The 19717-nt window shown below is 39.5% G+C and overlaps 3 protein-coding genes across 7 annotated transcripts; 1 reads left to right on the top strand and 2 right to left on the bottom strand.

The window, feature by feature from the left end:
* Nucleotides 1-1682: 1682 nt before the first annotated feature.
* gcdha (glutaryl-CoA dehydrogenase a) lies at nucleotides 1683-7879 on the top strand. Its single transcript, XM_034202445.1, has 12 exons — nucleotides 1683-1801; nucleotides 2238-2347; nucleotides 2549-2581; nucleotides 2699-2839; nucleotides 2985-3047; nucleotides 3544-3714; nucleotides 3807-3936; nucleotides 4241-4457; nucleotides 4559-4662; nucleotides 6675-6800; nucleotides 6914-7074; nucleotides 7471-7879. Exons 2-12 carry the CDS (start codon nucleotides 2245-2247, stop codon nucleotides 7542-7544), a joined length of 1323 nt encoding a protein of 440 aa, XP_034058336.1. The 5' UTR covers nucleotides 1683-1801; nucleotides 2238-2244; the 3' UTR covers nucleotides 7545-7879.
* Nucleotides 7880-7964: 85 nt separating this feature from the next.
* Nucleotides 7965-10113, bottom strand: syce2 (synaptonemal complex central element protein 2). 2 transcript variants are annotated; one of them, XM_034202446.1, is made up of 5 exons: nucleotides 9860-10113; nucleotides 9269-9367; nucleotides 8954-9033; nucleotides 8736-8850; nucleotides 7965-8495 (listed from the first exon to the last, which is right to left on the bottom strand). In XM_034202446.1, exons 2-5 carry the CDS (start codon nucleotides 9341-9343, stop codon nucleotides 8295-8297), a joined length of 471 nt encoding a protein of 156 aa, XP_034058337.1. In that variant the 5' UTR covers nucleotides 9344-9367; nucleotides 9860-10113; the 3' UTR covers nucleotides 7965-8294. The 2 variants fall into 2 exon arrangements, with proteins under 2 accessions (XP_034058337.1, XP_034058338.1); XM_034202447.1 differs by having other exon boundaries at nucleotides 9269-10113.
* A 6816-nt stretch (nucleotides 10114-16929) lies between these two features.
* On the bottom strand, nucleotides 16930-19255 carry acp5a (acid phosphatase 5a, tartrate resistant). 4 transcript variants are annotated; one of them, XM_034202424.1, is made up of 6 exons: nucleotides 19218-19255; nucleotides 18556-18646; nucleotides 18253-18452; nucleotides 18022-18146; nucleotides 17432-17777; nucleotides 16930-17351 (listed from the first exon to the last, which is right to left on the bottom strand). In XM_034202424.1, the coding sequence occupies exons 2-6, from the start codon at nucleotides 18644-18646 to the stop codon at nucleotides 17112-17114; spliced, it is 1002 nt and encodes a 333-aa protein (XP_034058315.1). In that variant the 5' UTR covers nucleotides 19218-19255; the 3' UTR covers nucleotides 16930-17111. The 4 variants fall into 4 exon arrangements, with proteins under 4 accessions (XP_034058315.1, XP_034058312.1, XP_034058313.1 ...); XM_034202421.1 differs by lacking the exon at nucleotides 19218-19255 and adding an exon at nucleotides 18809-19165; XM_034202422.1 differs by lacking the exon at nucleotides 19218-19255 and adding an exon at nucleotides 18769-19164.
* Between the last annotated feature and the right edge of the window lie 462 nt (nucleotides 19256-19717).

The following is a 19717-nucleotide window of genomic DNA, read 5'->3' on the forward strand; positions in this document are numbered from 1 at the left end:
GATATTAATGGAAGAATACATTCACCTTTATTTAAAACATATTAAATAAGTAATTGATCTGAACATTGCTGTTTATTTGGTCACTAAAAAACTAGTTTGGTTTTTGGTGAATCTTTCCAGATCTTCAAAGACTTTGTCGTCAATGTCCTGGGAAAAGTACCTCATTGACTCCAGTCGGCATGGGCTGTAGAGTCATATTGACTAGTTTTATGGATGTGGTCTCCATTTGACCATGCTCATAGAAACAAAGCTTGCATTCCTGAGACAATTCTCATTTTTCATGGCTCCACTTAAAATAAAAACAACAATAAGACATACGTGCTACTCTGGGCCCACAGAGGGCCATGTCTTTCCAGCTCGTCCCTATCTGTCTCTGTCTGTATCTGTGCGCTCATGGAGCCTCCTGCATCTTTCCCCCCTTTCTTCTTGACCCTCTTCTATCCCAGGTGTGAAAGCCTCATCTCTCTCATCACCTGAGAGCTCTAAATCTGAATCTCCCTGAACTATCTGGTGCAGAAAATATCTGCTTCAGTTCCGTCTCCTGCAACAATATTGAGTCATAAAGTCCATGAAGATGGTCCTGACGTCCACTAGGATGGACATTTATAAAAGAGCTGTTATTTCAAAACTTGAATTATTTAATTGCTTTCAGAACTAATGATAGAGTTCCTCACATGTTAATAAACAAGAACATATATGATTTTCATGGTAAAAATTACAATTATTCAACAATATTTGACTTCTCCTCCTGCTTCTATAAAATGTTGTTGTTGGTATGCCAGCCATTTTGGATGAAAAGAAAGAGGAACTTCCCAGCATGCAATTTTAACCAATGACATATCACTGGAAAGACCAGGATGTCCTCTGTACAGCACATCAGGGATTGATAGAGTAGCTCAAAAGAGTAAAAGGAGATGCATGTTAACAAAATGTCCACTACAGTGGACATTTTCAATGGGCTGGGTCCCCCTTTGGATTTTAAATGTCATACTACATTTCTGCATATAATTCACGTGTGTATAAATTACAAATATGGAAAAAGGTATTATTGAAGTGTTTATTGTATGCCATGCCTGCCTGTGAACACCTAGTCCAAATTTGGTGACATTTTTATTATTATTAGATACATGCTAATGTTCTATATTATAGTTTTTTTAAAGAACAATCCTCTCAACTAGAAATATGTAAGCAATGGCCAAACATGGTTTTGCTTTGTTCTGCATCTCAAGGGGTATCACAACTTTTAGGGGCCTCCTTGGCTCTACAATACCACCTATAAAAAAAAGATTTTCCTTACAGACAATCCAACTATTACATCATAATGTGTGATTATGCTCTTTTTGCATTGACCTGTTGTCAGCTGCAGAGTCACTTACTGATGTTTGGGACAGGCCCTCTGTACATTGCTTCTTATTTTACCAGCCAATGGAATGGAGGCGGTGGGCCAACACCCTCTACACATCCCGGCCACACAGCACTGCATATACGCCATTTTGAGTGTGGCAACACGCCTCCTGGACCTTTAAACCGTTCGCTAAGCACGGTACAGGAAGCAGCATGAAACACTCACAACAGATAAACCTCTCCAATGTATTTAATATCATTATTTCCCCACTGCTATTGGCTGGTTGAGCAACTTCCACGCCTCCAGTGTCTCCTGCCTCACCTGTCATGGAGGACAGCATGCGTCATATTACGTCTCGCTGTGACGTTGCTACCGGCGAGATGTTACTTAAGCAACTTTTATAACTCACCGCTGAGAAGTCATAGGATCTCGAGAAAACTCACCGTGAGAATTAAGGTACAGTTTAGACAAATCTTTCTTACAAAAAAGTCACAGAGTTGTTATTATTATTGCATGTAGCCTACGTTGCTCACAAAGTAACAGCATGCTAGTTTGTTCTGATTAACATTGTAAACAGACTAAAGTTGGATTTTCTTTTAACTTTTTTAACCGTATTGTAACTGTAACCAAGGGTCTATTCTATACTCAACCATCTATTTTAAGTGATATTAATGCAATAATATCAATTAATACTCAAACAGAAAGTGATTTTATGAACCAATTAAACTCACTATAGGCTACTGTTCAGAGCTAATTAAGGACATTATATTATATTATGTTCTGACAATCTGGTTTTCTCTCACCTGGGAACTCAACCTACTTGACATGTGCTTTCATTTTGAAATGTAATACCATTTTAATAAATATTTCATCTTGTTTCCACTTTATTCAGAAAACAAATGGCTCTCAGAGGTGCTGTCACCCGTCTGCTCTGCAACAGCCCGAAATGTGCTGCTGTTGCTGCTTCCAGAGCCCAGGGCACAGCTGCAACAGCAATCAAAGGTACAATTATTATCATAGTTATTTTAATATATGTATATTATATTTATATATATAAGTTTAGAGTGATTGTTTTGAGAGACATATCAAACTTCTTCACCTTTGTCCAAAATGAAAAGAACTCACAGGAAGGCAAAACAGATAAACAGTACGTTTTTTAAATGTCTCTAAGGTAAGCACATTTTAATTTTTCTTCCTTTTTAGATGTTGAAGAAATCAAAAAACCGGCGAAAGCACGTGAGTGAAGTTATTTTTTAAAAGTCCATCCTGAACTGTCCAGATTACTTCACACAACCTGTTGTCACATGACATAGTGACATAACCAGTGTGTTTATGTGTATGACCGACCCTCAGCCAAGGTGGCGTTTGACTGGCGGGACGCTCTGAATATTGAGAGTCAGCTTACAGAGGAGGAGATCATGATCCGAGACACCTTCCGTGATTACTGCCAGGAAAAGCTCATGCCCCGCATCGTCATGGCCAACAGACATGAACGTAAGCAAAGCATACAGAGGAATTATGTTTTGTTTTTTTACTCACTTTTCGAGTTGCAACTGTTAGAATATCTAAGTTGTGCAAAAAGTGTTTGGTTTCTGATTAATATTTGACTGTCAGTTTTTATTTTCCCAACATGCTACAGATTTTCACCGTGAAATTGTCTCAGAGATGGGAGAGTTGGGCGTCTTAGGCCCAACTATTAAAGGTAAAATGAAACAAAGCCTCACCTTCACAATTTCGTACTACGGAATACAAAAATTACTGAAACAAATGTTTAAATAACAATATCTTCCAAACATGTTTAAACTTGTAAAATATGCACCTACATTGTTATAAAACTCAACACCAATAATAGTTTTGCCCTCAGAAATGTTAAGTGTGCAAGTATACAACATTTATAATACTATTATTATACATTATATTGTGTCATGTTACATGTCATTGATTTCATGTATTCAAGCACAACATAAATGAATAATGTAAGATGTTATTACACCATCAATCAGTACATTTCATTACAATATTGGGTTTTATTATTTTTCGATTAGGTCAGGTGCAATTTTTACAAAATCTTTAGGTCTTTTTAAAATTAAAGGAAATTATTTCACCAGTGTGTGCTTCAAGGTCTTTACATTTGTTTTCTATATGTTTGTATAAGAATTACTCATAGCTCATTACTTGGTGTTTTATTCACCCTGCAGGGTACGGCTGTGCAGGAACGAGTTATGTGGCGTACGGCTTGATAGCCAGAGAGGTGGAGAGAGTGGACAGCGCGTATCGATCGGTCATGAGTGTCCAGTCTTCCCTGGTCATGCACCCGATCTATGCTTACGGCACGGACGCCCAGAAGGAGAAGTACCTGCCCCGACTCGGTGAGAAACAAATGTTCTGCATTTGGTATGCTTGAATAAAAGGCAAAAGGACGTACTTACGATCGTGCCTCATGTTTTTATTTTCCTCGCAGCTCGTGGAGAAATCCTTGGATGCTTTGGCTTGACAGAGCCCAACCACGGCAGTGATCCCAGCAGCATGGAGACCAAGGCCAAATACAACCCCTCCAGTGGTACCTTCAGCGTCAGCGGAGCCAAGACCTGGTGGGTAGTCACATACAAGGAGCGTTGGCTTTCTTGAGTGCTATCTCAAAGCAGAATGGGAGAAATTGAAGATACAGAGTTGTTTAGAGACCAACAATGTGAAAATAACTTATACTATATGCTAGTATGTATGAAATCTTAACAAATGCTGTAAATCACACTCGTGGGTTAGCTTGTTATTTGAGGTCCAAAACGTTAAATTAAACTTTGGTCCATTCCAAGCGTCAAGCCCTTTGTGAAATACTTACATATACAGTCATGCAGTTCATGTTTTTCTCGTTCTTCACTCTTCTCTATCTGCTAGGATTACAAACTCCCCCGAGGCAGACATCGCAGTTGTGTGGGCCAAGTGTGAAGATGACAAGATTCGGGGTTTCATTCTGGAGCGTGGAATGAAGGGTTTTGCCACCCCCAAGATTGAAGGAAAGTTCTCGCTGAGGGCGTCTGCAACCGGCATGATCCTGATGGATGAGGTGGAGGTTCCCCAGGAGAACCTGCTGCCAAATGTCTCCGGTCTGGCTGTAAGTGGCTGCTCTCTTAGTCCAAGTTCTCTTACATCTTTGAGATCAAGTGCTGTATCTTAAAATCTAATATTTCTTTGGTTATTGACCTTTGTGATCAGGGTCCCTTTGGCTGTCTGAACAACGCTCGGTACGGCATTGCATGGGGAGCTCTGGGAGCTGCTGAATTCTGCTTCCACGCTGCCCGACAGTACACTCTGGACAGGTACATGACCTTCTGTTAACAGTTTTTGTGTTCAGTTAAGGTAAAGGGATAGTTTGGATTGTTTATAGTCTGGTTGTATGAGGTCCTTATCCATAGTTGGTGTATTACCAGTCCTGCAGCCGGAAAACTTGATTTAGCCACCTTCAAAAATCAATATCAGTTGATTTGTGTACGCCCGTATTTGAAATATCTTCACCATTATGTGTAATCGGTTGCCATTGTTGAATACAAACATTAAGATTTTTAAAGTTACACAACACAAACAAAGTAAACCAAACGAAAGGGCTGTCTGATGGCAAGGTTAACCAGTGAAAATGTTACAAATAAAGTTGACAACTGATACTATTTCAAGCAAGGTTTTTTACGAGACTAAAATATGTTTTGCTGCTGCCCCTGTACTGGGGCCTCATTTACAAAGGGATATACGCTCAAAAGATGGCGTACGCCAGTTTCTACGCAATGTTTGCGATTTATAAAATACTAACTTGATGGGAAAATGTGCGGTCCTCCACGCAAACTCTAACCCATACGTACGCACTAAGCATAACAACGGGAGAGACGAGAAACTGCGACACCGTTGGCAGAAGGAAGAATGGAGAGAAATATGTGGAAATAATAGAATGATAGGCTACCTCTCATTTATCATATATGAAGAATTCATTTTTAAACATTGATTAAAGCCAATCTTAAAATGATTAAACAAACGCCTGTTTGAGACTCCTCAGTGCACACAAAAACATAACTTGGAGAAATAAATAAATACGGATATGTTATTTAAAACCACCTCGAATATGTTGTGTTAATGTTATGAAATGTTTTCTCATAAATGATGCGGTAAGCAGGAGGATAGAATTACGTCTAAACTGACGCCATTTTGCATTTCTATAGGTTGTTGATACGAGCATGGTTTTATATACTATCATGTTTAATCGTGTTTTATGCCGTTTGCCAAGACTTGATAAGTCGCTCGTAAAACACAGGAGGTATGGAAACTAAGAACACCATATGTGGTAAATTGTACAGCTGATATAACACAACACATTAGTTGTATTTCCTTTAACTGGTGGATATAGAGTTGCTGCGGGGGGGGGTTGAGATGCACAGGCTGCAGCGGAGACGCTGCGCACAGCTGATCGACAGCTGGGACACAAACCACCAAATACAAACAAATAATTCAGATCCAGTCGTCATGACTCCACACCGGGGGGATTCCCCATTCACTTCTTAGAGTTTCTCATCAAGGGGGGTCTCCTGTCCCCGGTACAAACACACTGCCTGAGGAAGGCTATGTGTATTGTTTTTGTCATGAACCTTTTTCGGGCCATTTATTTATTTATTTTGGTGACGATCCGACCTCCATGCTGCTGCTCTGGTTCAAACGGCATCCACCAAACAATATGATTTATCTCGACCTCCCCAAAATAACCCACATCTGACACGGTGTGAGATGTCTTTTTTAGCTTGTCTGTCGTCATTTCCTGCGATCTTCTTCATAAAGTCAGTCAGAATGAATGAATGAATGAATGGGCGTTTCTTTGACTATTTATAGGCAAATATGGGCGTTACGGGAAGCCCGCAAAAGCTGCACCGCATTTCGAGTCGATTGTGATTTATAAAGGGAAACCGGCGTAGGAAGTGCTGTACGCACTTTCCTCGCCGGTGCGCAATGTTTGGTGAATCGGAAAATGTCGGAACATTTCTGTACCTATTTTTTGGATTTCTACTACGTAAGCAACCTTCCCACGTGAATCCTACGCACGGCGTTATAAATGAGGCTCCTGAGCAGTACATTATACTCCCGACTTCAGATAAGAACCTCATTCTGCAACACTACAAATAATCACAACTATCCCTTTAAAGCCGAACGACCTAACAGACATAACAAAGTCCAACCTCAGGGAAAAAGTTTAAACATTACCATACTGTGTTTGAATCCAGTTCTCCTTCTGTTATGCCAGCCTCATCTTTTTTTGTAATGGATTGGTTTTCATATCTTTCTTTCCTCCAATCAGAATCCAGTTCGGGGTGCCACTGGCCAGGAACCAGCTGATGCAGAAGAAAATGGCTGACATGCTGACAGAGATCACCATTGGGCTGCAGTCATGTCTGACCCTTGGAAGACTTATTGATGACAAGAAGTGAGTCTTCTCTTACTATCATTACATTGTTAGCGTCTTTTCTAGCTATCTCAGCGGTTGATGCTGTCTTCTAGGAAAAAAAAGTTTGTTTTAATGTGTTCTTATCCTAATAGAGCGGCACCAGATATGATCTCCATGCTGAAGAGGAATAGCTGTGGCAAGGCTTTGGATATTGCCAGACAAGCCAGAGACATGCTTGGAGGAAACGGCATCTCAGATGAGTACCACATCATCCGTCACGTCATGAACCTGGAAGCAGTCAACACATACGAGGGTAAGCACACACCCAGATACATCTAGTATGCATTTTTTAAATACCGACATAAGTCATTATTGTAGTGAAAAAGATGTGAAACGTAGCTGCAATTATTTACCTCAACCACCAGAGGTCAGAGCAGTGCAGAGATTATGAGAGGTTGATTAAGAAATGCACTTTTTAGAACACTGTCCAATAATAAATCAAGTTTATACATAGCAAACTTTAAATAAAAAATAGAAATCAAACGATCCTGTTGTAATTTGGCAGAACTATTATTCAAAACAATGTGTATTCTCTTATCTAAAGAGGACTGAGGAAAGTTTGGAGACTACTACTCACAAGAGAAGTATTTCCTCATCTATGTGAAAACCACTTGTTGATAAAGGTTTCTCATTGTTCTTTCTTTTATAGGAACTCATGACATTCATGCCTTGATCCTGGGCAGAGCCATCACTGGACTGCAGTCGTTTTCTGTTGAAAAGTAAAATGTTGAAATGGAATGATCTGGATTTATACTGTGCTTCCTGTTTCTCATCTGGTAAACCCATATGAGTAAAACATAAATCCTGGTGCATGTTAAGTTGCGGCAATATGAGTTTTTGTGACAATTAAATATGTAAATAAATGGCTTTAAATTAATGGTAAGATGTGACTGTAGCTGTGATTCAGAATGTAAAAATATCTTAATAGACATTAATAGGTCAATTGATAATTGTGTTCTGCTGTCATTTTACATTATCATGTTAGTAACTTATGATTAAAGATCACACTATCTTTGCTGACTTATTTAAGATATGGTGCAAACATCTAAGAACAAAAATATTGTGGTTTATTCCGCTTGTAAGCTATACTTTTTTAATTGACTCAAAGTTCTGAAATTGAACATACATAAACATGGGTTCAGCTTTTGTTTTAGTCTTCTTTTAATGCAATCATTAGCACACATAAAAAGCAATACAATGTTTACCTGGGCATGTTTGATTAAGAAGCCATGTATGAACTGCACACCAGAAATAGGTAGACATTCACATTAGATGTTTGTGGTACTGAAAATGTAAATAATTGCAATTAATAATAATGTTCTATAAGCAAAGACACAATGTACCGTGTATTCATGGAAAAATAGGAAGAAAAAGGCAACTTTTCAGAATACTCAACATAGTAAACCAAAGAGCACATTAACAAACTCAGAACAATTTAACAAATAATGCGGACATCGGAACAATTACTAGTTTTTAGGGTTCTGATGTCTGGCTAATAGCCAAGGCCCCTCTGAGACCTGCCAGTGCATGACTGGCCTCCAGGAGCTCACTGTTGAGCTTAGTGCAGCTCTCCAGCACCTCCGACAACTCCAGCAACTTCAGCTGCATCTCATTGCTGTTCTCTTCATACACCGTGAACAAGTGCTCCTTCATCTGCTGACACATCTCTGTCACCTAGGGGATTAAATGTAAGGGATCAAATAAAATAGAACAGCTGTGGGCAGAGTAAAGGCACTCATTCATAATGTGCCATTTACATTCAAGTAGACCAAAACAGTAGATAGAAAAAAGCTCACTTATAAATATAATTTACGAATGACAGATTCAAGGTGTATTCAGGGCCTAAGTGAAGTTCACAAAAGAGTATTTTTTAAGTATGTATAAAGATGTAGACTAAATTATGATTAAAAATACCTTTGCGACTAACTTGTCCTGGAAGCTGTCCATCACTTTCTGGTCACTAGTGCGGCTGTTGTTAATATTTTCCACCAGCTCCTGAACTCTCCTGCTGATGTCAGTTACTTTCGAGCTAAGAAAGATATTGACAATAGAGAATTCATCATCCTAGAGCAAGTGGACCAAACTGCTACACGAAATATCACTTGAAGTTGATGCAATGGACTGTACTAAACCTGGTATCCTGCTCTTGAATATCAGTCATGCTCAGGCTTGAGGACTTTCCTCTTGGTGACTCGTTGTCTGTGTCTTCTGTCTGTATCACCCAGGACAATGAAAAAATTACAATGAGTGTATTATTACAAGGTGGCTTGCTTACAGTAAACATTTACTGTACAATAATGGTTTCATAGATCACCTAACAGTCCACATCAAATCGGTTTTAAATATATTGACGAACATTTTTAACTTATGGAAAACTTAAGCAGTTGGGACTATTTAAAAAAACGTTGTGACTCCTGGGTCTTTAGATAAATGTGATAATCGGTTACCATTTGGGAATCTTCATGTCCGCTTTTGGGAGTGGACTGTGAGGTGGATGGTAGGTCGTCAAAGTAAAAATCCATGTTGGTTTGTTTGACTCTGCAAATCTAAAATAAACAAAACAAAACACACCTGCTAAAAATACACAAATAGTGTTGGTAACAACAATAACCTAGTGTTCTGTGCAATGTAACGTTAGTCAAAGAGGATGGCTCAAGTCTAATGAACTACAGCTAACGTTAGCTAACTGCCTCCTTTAGCTTAAGCATCCCCCTCTAGGCTGTTAAGTGTAACATTACATTTACGAATACAAACCACATTATGAATATAGTTATATTAATGTGATATTACAAACTTTGCTTATAATATACTTGTCAGAAGACCAGTGCTGTTTGTGTGACGTATAAGTTTAACTAACTATCTGCACTTTTAGCTGCCACAGCTAAATGCTAATGTATGTCCCGCTAAGGTAACGTTTATCCCCTGGATTCGTTTTTATGTTGATGTTGTCAAATACACATTGAAACTAAAAATAATAAGATACAAATATATATAATACATTTATAAAGCTACAGTTTGAAAGGAGGAGATGGTCTCACCTTGTTAGCAGAGGTAGAAAGTAGCAACAGCACACTGTACAAATAATTTACTACATAAAGATGTAAACACCTTGTAAAAAAAACTAAAAACGCATGAAACCCCGTTATGTTCTTTAGAGAGAGTTGTATTGTAAATAATATTAGGAGGTTAGGATTAGGTATGAAGGTATTAGGTGAACAGTGCCAAAGAAAATGGAAACAAGTAGGCTATACCTAAACATTGTCAGGTCAGATACTTTCCACCATAGACTGTAGCTTTCCAGCCAGTTCCACCAATGTTTTCACCAATGTAACACTCTTCAGTTAAAAATATGGACAGAAAACCGTATTTATCATTAATCAGAGAAACCGTTGAGAGATTATCAGAAGTTATATAAAAAAGAGAATTCCGGAAATGGGGCATGATTGAATTTAAACCTTTCCAGTCAGGAAGTCAGAAGGATGTATTTATGACCTTAAATAATTTTAAATGTCTTAGAAAGGATTTATTATGTACTTTGTGTGTGTGTGTGTGTGTGTGTGTGTGTGTGTGTGTGTGTGTGTGTGTGTGTGTGTGTGTGTGTGTGTGTGTGTGTGTGTGGGCACTCAATCAGATTGTCGTGGATTTGGTCATCTGTGTGAGGGATGGGGATGGGATGAGAGACTGATTGGAAGTGTAATCCCTGTTTCCTCTCTCTCTCCCTGTGTCAACGCCCACAGTGTGGATTATTTCAGTTGAGAGGAGGACACGGCACACAGCACAGAGGCACAAACCCTGCCAACAATGTCCTGATGTCTGGTGTGGAGGGACAAACTGATGGAAACAACATGATATTACTCATTAAAATCCTCTGGATGTTGGTGAAATGACAAGCAAAAATCCATATGTGACTAATATGGAATCTGCAAAAACGTTGACAGGTGGGTAAATGTATTCACTGGTCTATTTCTATTCTTTGTTATTATATTTTGCCTTATATTTGAATCAAATATATTTATTTTATTTTTAAGTAGTAGTGTTTGACTCTGCCTCTGCATTTTAGGGAGTGACACGTACCTGGGCAAGTGGATGAGTCAAATTGGGAACCTTTCCGCTTTGCACGTGATGAATAAACTACTTTTGTAGGAGAACTGGTATCTTATACTGTGGGAATATGGCCAACTTAAACCACACAGAAGAAGGACTTTCATTTCAGTATTTGGTTCAAAACATGAAGCCTCTGTACACTGAGTACAAGCCTCCTTCCAGGGACGTCATCCAGCTACCGAAGTCTGTCCTCTACCTCCTGGTCGCCGTACTGGTCATAGTTGCTGTGGCTTACGCCATCGTTGGTCACCTCATCAAGGACCTCATGCTGGATATAACAGGTACTCATTTCTATAAGTGGAGCTGACTCGTTTTAAACTAACATTAGTTGGATAAAAGAACTCTTGTTGATCTAATTAACAGTAAGTTATCTTGTGCTGTTTGTCCTGATACATTTATACGGCTTACAATCTAGTATCAAACTGTATATATAAATTCATGCTTAATGAAGCCAGTGATGGCAAAACTAAACCGTTTTTATTTGCTTTTTGAACTTGAGTTGCTCCACCATGTATTACAGCTTGAGTCTCAACTCACATGTTTTTCTAGTATAAAGACAGGATCAGAAAATGTCTAAGACATCTGTTCTCCTAACTTGGCTCAATTAGCTAGTATCAGGGATTACCTGAACATTCAATCCAAAACTCTCAGTTCAATTGTTAGTTCCACATATTTTTTCAAAGCTTGGGGTTATAAGTGTATATCTTTAAAGAAGAAATTCCACACATCATCCAGTAAAGGTTCCTGTCGTAGCAGCTACGGTCTTTAAAACAAATATTTCTGTGATAATTTAAAGGCTCAAATTAGACCAAATTAACTTTTGTCTCTTGAGTACTTTGAGTACTTGCTCTGTGCTATCGTAACAATACAGTGAGGACAGTTTTGTAAGGATGTTGGAGGAGGTTATTATGTAATATTATTCTGAATCCTTTCTTTCTGTCCACAGATTGTTTGCTGGGCCCAGTCGAAGATGACATAAAAAAAGACGGAGAAGGGGAGGGGTATAACAGCCCTCTGCACCTACCACCTTCCCTTAACCACTCCCACCCGAATGCCTTCCACGTGTGGGACACGGATCATGTCATCATCCCCATGTCTGCCCCAAATGAGAGCCCGTTGTCCCCATCTCTAATGGCCGTGATCCCTTACATGCCTTCTTTTTTCCCAAACTCCTTCAGCAACGTCAACAGCCCGCCGTGCAATCACCAAATCCCAAAGGAGAGTGATGCGTGAGGCAGCACGAAGGATCCAGAGACGGTTTTCAGACAATCTTTAGCTCCATGTTTCACCTCTGAAACACAAAGGAAATAAGTAACTGGGAAGTTCACATGAAAATCAATGATTGTCACAAATCCAATAACATCGTATGGCCGGCAGAGACTTGCAAACTATGCATTGAGACTTTTCCTGAATGGATTTATTTCTGTCGGACTAACTGATGAGTCTATTTAAGACAAAAGACAAACAGAACAGTTTTTCAGGATCAGAGCCAGGGACAGTCAGTGGGATGGCTTTCACTTTTCTCGTGGATGTGTGCCAAGTCAGTATCGTGACTATTAACCTTCTCCTAACAGACTCACGTCTTACACCTGTTTTTATGTTTGTAGAGTTTCTACTATCATTGACAAACTTCAGATGGAGTTAAGTTGTGACTGTATTCAAGATAAAACAATCCTCATTTATAATGAATTGATATTTGGCCATGAACAGGGGGTTTGTCTTTAGTGAAAGAGCCAAAATCACGTTTAAAAGTTGCGTTATATATTTTTGGAATATCCTGTCTACTGTATATTACATGTTACTTGTTAGACGCTTTTATCCAAAGCGACTTACACCTATATACCTGAAGAGACATGATGAAGAGAGCACATTACAGGAGAGCCAAGTGAGCTGCTGTGTGTCAAATAAAGCTGAGTACTAAGATAAGATCACTTGTGCGTCAATCTTATTCTGACACTTAATATATTTCTGGCCCAGGAGGATCGGATACTCCCTAATAGGGTGTAGTGTATTCAGTTAGTGGAGGTGAGTGTGGTAATATGACTGTGTGAGGCCATTTAAGGATAGGCACAGTAAGCAGAAGATTCATTCAATATAAAAAGGAAGATTTTGAAATACAGTGATCTTGTCTACTAATAATTTTGCATCATCTGGGTATTTGTAGTGAATGGGGTTGAAAAGTGTGACATGCATTAAACGATGGCCTTGATATGAAGTTATATGATTCAAAGAAGTCATATCTAATGCTACAGAAGTACACATACAATGGACATAAAGGCAATAACATTATATGATAAGACATGTTGGAAATAAAATGATCGACTCACATGAAAAAAATGTAAAGACACAATTTGGGTATCGATGTAAAATACGTTTTTGATTTTGCAGATCTCAGATCTTTAAGTACAGTCAGTTTAGGTCGTAACAGCAGCAGTTATGAAGCTATATCTTTTAGCTTGTTGGCATCCAAAAACAGACAGATGTTGGGGTTTATTTTAAGCATTTAATAGCACATGAAGCTGCAACATCACACACACGGTAAACATCAGCATTTTCAATAATTCCCTGTGTTTGTGCCCATAACTAAAAAAGGGATTATTCCACCGTCACTGTCTCTCTCTGGACAAACATCAAAGTTAAAAAAAAAAACAGAGTGCCCTTATTCAGTGAGGGATTGAGATTAGGCAGAGAAGATTAGATGAGCAGCTTAGCCTTTAATACAGCATCCTTTTATTACTTTTGAATTAGATAATCGGACAGCCGCAGCCTAATCTCAGTGGAACAATTTCTAAAGCTTACATTGTTTATTCTGCTTGTATGACAGGGGTGCAAGCATGCAGTGTAAAACTAGTGAAAGAGATACAATATTTGTTTGGATTTCTGCTTCTACTTATAGTTTTTATTAGTTTTTATTAAAGTTCTCAACACCTACATCTTTAATTTAGGATATCAACCACTAAATCGCAACTTTCTGAATGTGGGTTTTTCAGTTCTGACTTGGGGGAAGTTTTTCTAATCCTATTTCGTCAGAGAAGAGATCTCAGTGCTCTAAAGTCGTCACTGACCCTGCAGAGTAGCTCTTCAAGGGCTGCCGGGGGTTAGGGCTTAAGGTGGAGCCGATAAAGAAAGAAGGTCAATCTGAGGAAGTGAGATGCCGGAAGGTTTCAGACCATAACATCACAGTTCACACTGTTTTAATTTAATTTCTATAGGCTAGTGTCGTTTCTGGCCCTGGGTATTTCTGTTGCAGGGTTCAACACTGTGCTAGATGACCCCAGTTTTAATGTTCCACTGTCTATATCCGACCTACACTATAGAATAAATAATGAGCTTTCTGATCAACGAACATCTGATAACATAACATTAACACATAGACACATTTTTGGATTAGCTGTTATCTGGAACATGTGAGCGCAGGATGAATGTGCTGCAGTCCTGGATATTGGGTGACAGTTGGGGAAACATACATATGTAGCTATTTAACAAATCAACACCTGTGACCAACAAGGACTCAAAATGTGTACAGTTGTGAACAGAATTCAAGAAATGTAACATTGATTAACATAATATAAAGGGTAAACGAAAAACATGGAATTAAATTAATAACATTACATTATGAGCATGGCTTCCATTCGGTTACATGCTAATTAGCAGTTGTATTTAGCAGTCATCTCTATCCAGTATTCTTCTTTTGTGCATATGTATCCAAAATTGAGCATGTTCCTCTTTGTCATTGCAGTTTGATAGGTTTCACAAGTGCTAAAATGTGGTCATAGTTATTTGACCTTATACAAGCTTTTTCATTCTTCATTTCTTATGGCCAGCACTGGGTGCGTCCATTGTTTGCCAGAAGAAGTCAGATTGCATAGAAGAGTATAAGATAATTGCTTTTTACTTGATTTATTATCTTAGTAAACATGTTTCAATGAGTTCATGGTCTCAATTGCTAGTTTCCATTTGTCTGCGATATGGCATTGCTTCATACAATTAGCAATTAACATCAAAGTTAACATGTTTTACGGATGCAACATACTAATCAGGCTAGCTAGCACGCACTAGCATCAGCTGACAATTCCATATAGGTTTATAACAGGGAGGAGCAACCATTTTCACATTGTGACTGTCATTTGAGCTGTTTTTATTACAAACATAATTTGTTTTAGGGGCTTTAGTCATACATTTAAACTGTTTCTTGTTGCAAACCACACAGGGCACCTACTGAGGTCGCCTGTAGGTGAAAGATCAACGTTTGTATATACTTACTGTAAATCAGTCTGTCTCACGGGCAATTAAGCTTTCTTTTGCTCTGCTGTCAGTATACGCAAGTCATGGTTTAGCGATCATTACTTGTCCTTTAGCCTAAGGTGACGGCTTAACCTCAGAGGATTTCTTTCTGGCATTGACTTAGTTCTCAGTTCCAGCTCTCAGTCTGATATGGACACCAGCGGACTGCAACTCATCCTGATTGGATCAGGACAACACACTTGAAGAGTCAGCAATGCTATATTCAGACTGTGGTCAAGACTAAATAAAGACAATGACAACAATGATTACTGCATTTAACTACATTATGCAATAAGCCATCTTGGCACATCCTCCTCTGTTTGGAGATGTTTAAAGCCATTAACCAGCATGGTCATTTACATTAACTGTATGCATTTCTTTTGAACTATTAAGGGCAGTAGATCTAAACAACTCAACATTGGAGAAGGGAGAACAAACAGAAATCCTGCTGTTCTGATGCCCCCAGGTTAATGTTTATCCTGGTTGCCTTCACTCCCTGCCAATCTGCTGTCATTCAGCCTAATCCTCTGCTGGCAGGCCAGGTGTCTCTGTTACGGACAGAAGAACACTGACTGTGGAAGTATTGGCCTTTTAGTACCTTCAGCAGCAGGCTCATGTCAGTATTTAAAACACAGGCTTTTGATGGCCCATATTAAAAAAAGGCTGAGTGATGTCCCAAATACAACTTTCTATTTGGGACATTTGCGCATTTAATTTTGCAAATGAAAGCAACCAAAAGGTTGCCTGCACATTAAGGTGCACTGTGAGATTCTTGTATGCCTTCTGATCCCTGCGTTAGAGGGAAATATTCAGTCAAAGCCTCTAAACAGGTGAATGGCTTAGAAAAAGTTGTTTTGTTCTCAGCACGGTATCCACAAGCAAACATGTTATGCCAACCAGTCTAGTACCTAAAATGTGGGAATGTTTTAGTGATGCGATTCTGTCTATTCTCAACAAATTAATTACCAGACCGAGGTATTTGACAGATTTATGACCGCGATAGAGCCGCAACCTTAGAAGCAGTCAGGGAACGTTACAGATGTGTAAAGTAGGGGGCAGGGAGTGGGCATGTGGCCAATGCTCCACCCCCACTTGGCATCACAGCTGGTGTAATCTCATGGCAAGATTGTCTCTAGTTTGAGTCTGTCCAACCCTACTAAAACATCTTATCCTTCCAGATTGTATGTTAGCAGGCAAGCTTAAGGGAATAAAGTACTTGTTTTAATGGCTTGGATGTACATACCTGCAAGTTTATGGTGGCTCATAAAGAGAACAAAAGCACCTACTGTGTTACTCGGTCATATTTAGCTACTGTTTATGAATAGAGAGCAAACAGTTACATTCCTACCCAGTCTCCTCCTGTTAGCAGGAAGTCATCTGAGCACAGGAAGACTAAGTATTTGGATGTACAAGTTTACATAAGTGCAAACTTGGAGCAGTTACCAGAGGTATAACATTGAGGTGTAATTTCTTCCGACACATGTACCAGACCTGACAAGAAAGGGATTGAGCAGTCTTACTGTAAAAGACATTCATTCATAAAAAAAAAGCCTCAGAACTCTTTCAAGTCAAAACTAAAACTGCTTACTCATTCAGACCAACATATCTGATCATGGTTGCATTTGCAGATGACACCAAGCACTTCTATGAACCACAGTCTTCTGAACTCTTTGTCTTCATAAGAAAATATATTCATCTTGCAAATTCACACACTGACAAATTCTCTACCAAAAAACATTTATTATTTTCTTTTAACAATAGATTCACATGTACAACTAGTTGATTCTCTTTTAAAATACACATTATGAATTGCATCGAAATATTAATGCCAACGATTAAAACGCAGGGTTATGAATCATTTCTGTGATCTGAAGCTACACTACTCGTACTGTATGAGCTAGTCTACTCAAAGTTCCTTTGGCTGAGGACCGTGCGGTAGAGAGACGTGCCTATAGCCTGGAAGAAGGTCAGGATCATCTTGTTCTTGGTGACTTCTGCATGGACGAATCCTCCCATAGTTGAAGCTTGGCCCGTGAAGAACTTCACCGAACCTTTGGGAACATGCTTCCAGTGGCGGATATCATGATCCAGGAAGTTTCCAGCCCCACTCACCACATAGCCCACACCAGACTCTTCAATATACTGTACGGGGTACAAAAACAAGAAGGTGAATGTGAAGAAAGTCATGCAGATTAATACCAACAGAGCTTACATGAACCTACCTGCAGATTGTGGTCATGCCCGCAGAAGTAAGCAGTGGCGTTGTATTTTTTGAGGAGAGGATGGAGCCTCTGCAGCAGACACTTTGTGGGCCCGTGTTCAGACACGGACCACACAGGGTAGTGGCCAGCCAGCAACAGGAAGTCTGCCGTGGAGCGAGCCAGTCGCCCCTGTAACCACGTCAGCTGGCGGTTGGCATCCACCACACGTAGAGGGCCGCGAGGCTTCTCGTCCAGGAAGTCGTCAGAGTTGCCGCACAGCATTATGGTGTCGAGCATGATGATGGTTAGGGTCTTCCCAGTGTTGGGAATCCGGAAGTTCAGCTCGTAATAGTAAGAGGGGAACCTCCTGAGAAGGTTATGGATAGCAGGGTTGTGACAACAATAGGTTGATGAAATTATCATTTGTATGTCAATTACTAACGCTCTATTTTTTAACGTTTTGAAACTTGTCATCTTGTTCGCAAACGTAACATGGTCAAGTAATTGATATTAAAAGGGTCATTTTGGAAGTTAAGTATTCCTTTGATTTTTTTCTTTTATTAGACTAAAGGCAAGTTATTTATTATATAAATGTTTAGGTTCATCCTTACCATCGGTCCGATTTCTTACTGTACTCAATCTGAGCTTTGACGTTCCCTGCATGGTCATGATTGCCAGCAAGCACATACCAGGGGACTTTGAGAGACTTGGCCGTGTACACAGTCTCAAACGTCTCCTGATAGAAGATTAAGATGAGACACAAGATCTTTGTTTTTAACCCACCTTACACAATATTGCTTCACATTTAAAATTGCCCCATATTTTCAGTTTACTCAACTGACCTGAAACCGAGGAGAGTCCACGCTGTCCACACCTCTGTAGTAGAAGTTATCGCCAAGGGACAGAACAAAGTCAGCTCCCATCTGCTCTGCTATTTTACTCATCTCCCGAGCAGTAGCCTTCTGTACAGCGGTGATGTAGGGCGGATAGGGCACACCACCCCAGTCTCCCACAGCCAGGAACTTAATTGAGGTTCGGTTTTCTGTGAGGGAACGAAAAATAAACTCTTAAAAAGCCGACAGCAACACATCCCTCTGATATAACTAACAAGAAATCATGAAAAAGCTGTGTAAAGTTATACTTACTACCAGTTGCCTCCAAGTTCTCGAAGGCAGTAGGATAGCAGTAGGCCACATGAATGGCAGCAATTAAGATGTAAACCAGTGAAAGTGCCATCTTTGAAAAAAAACAATCAGATCAACAGTAAGCAGCCAAACCAAATGCAGCTCAAATAAGAGATTTAGACCAAAGCAGCAAAAATGAAACCAACACATGCACAAGAGGAACAGACCACTAACCGCAGCAGCAGCAACATCATCATCATCATCATCATCATACCATCTAGCTAACGCTTCCTCTCCCCTTCCTACAGTACATCTCTCAACAAAAGTAGCTTGCTTTTGTGCCTTCAGGTGACTTGTGATTGGCTACAGCCTGACATGTCCAAGATGTAGCTAATGGAAGCTAATCACAGCAGCCATGTCTGTGATGCAATGAGGGTCAAAGGTCACAACTTCATGCTTGTTAAAGCATGAAGTTGCACCTCTGCTTCTCTTAATTAAGAGCTCCTTATGAAACACACAGATGTACACACATTAACTCCATTAGTGTCAGCAGTGACACTAGAAAAGCTAAATAAAGTATCTAATGCCTCATTCCTCTCATAGAAAAAAATAAACTGGCTGACAAGAAAAACAACTTGCAGTCTGGAGAGATAATGTCAGAGACCAAGATAAAAAACACTCACAGCTGATAAGTGGTGAGCTCAGGACGAGCTGAGGGACACTCTTCCTGCCCGTCCTTTTATCAGCATTCCTGGAGAGGAGGCGTCCCGCCCCGGGACACGGAGCAGGGCCTGATCATTGCTCACCCTGACTCATCTGAGATACATGTGATCCACAACGGTTATAATAGCCGGTGTCCAGACTCCACCTCAGTGTTAATCACAGTTTTTCCTTCAGTCTGCTTCCACTTTTTAAGATCATTTATAAATAAGATAAATAAATATCTCACTGAGTTTATTTCCCTAGCTTAATGCGTAAACTTAAAGCACAACGAATGCTGACAGCAAGGTGAAACTGTAGTCTTAAGTAATGCAGTTTTGTATCATTTAACTTCTGAAACAAACGATTTTCACAAATAGTACAATAAACAACTATATAGTGCGTTCTTCTCACTTTGAAACCATGATATTGCGTTAAACAGCTAAAAGGCCATCAGTTCATTATAAACTGTTTTTGCCTGACA

The sequence above is a fragment of the Gymnodraco acuticeps genome, unplaced genomic scaffold (genome assembly GCF_902827175.1).
Source record: "Gymnodraco acuticeps unplaced genomic scaffold, fGymAcu1.1, whole genome shotgun sequence".
NCBI classification, from domain to species: Eukaryota; Metazoa; Chordata; class Actinopteri; order Perciformes; family Bathydraconidae; genus Gymnodraco; species Gymnodraco acuticeps.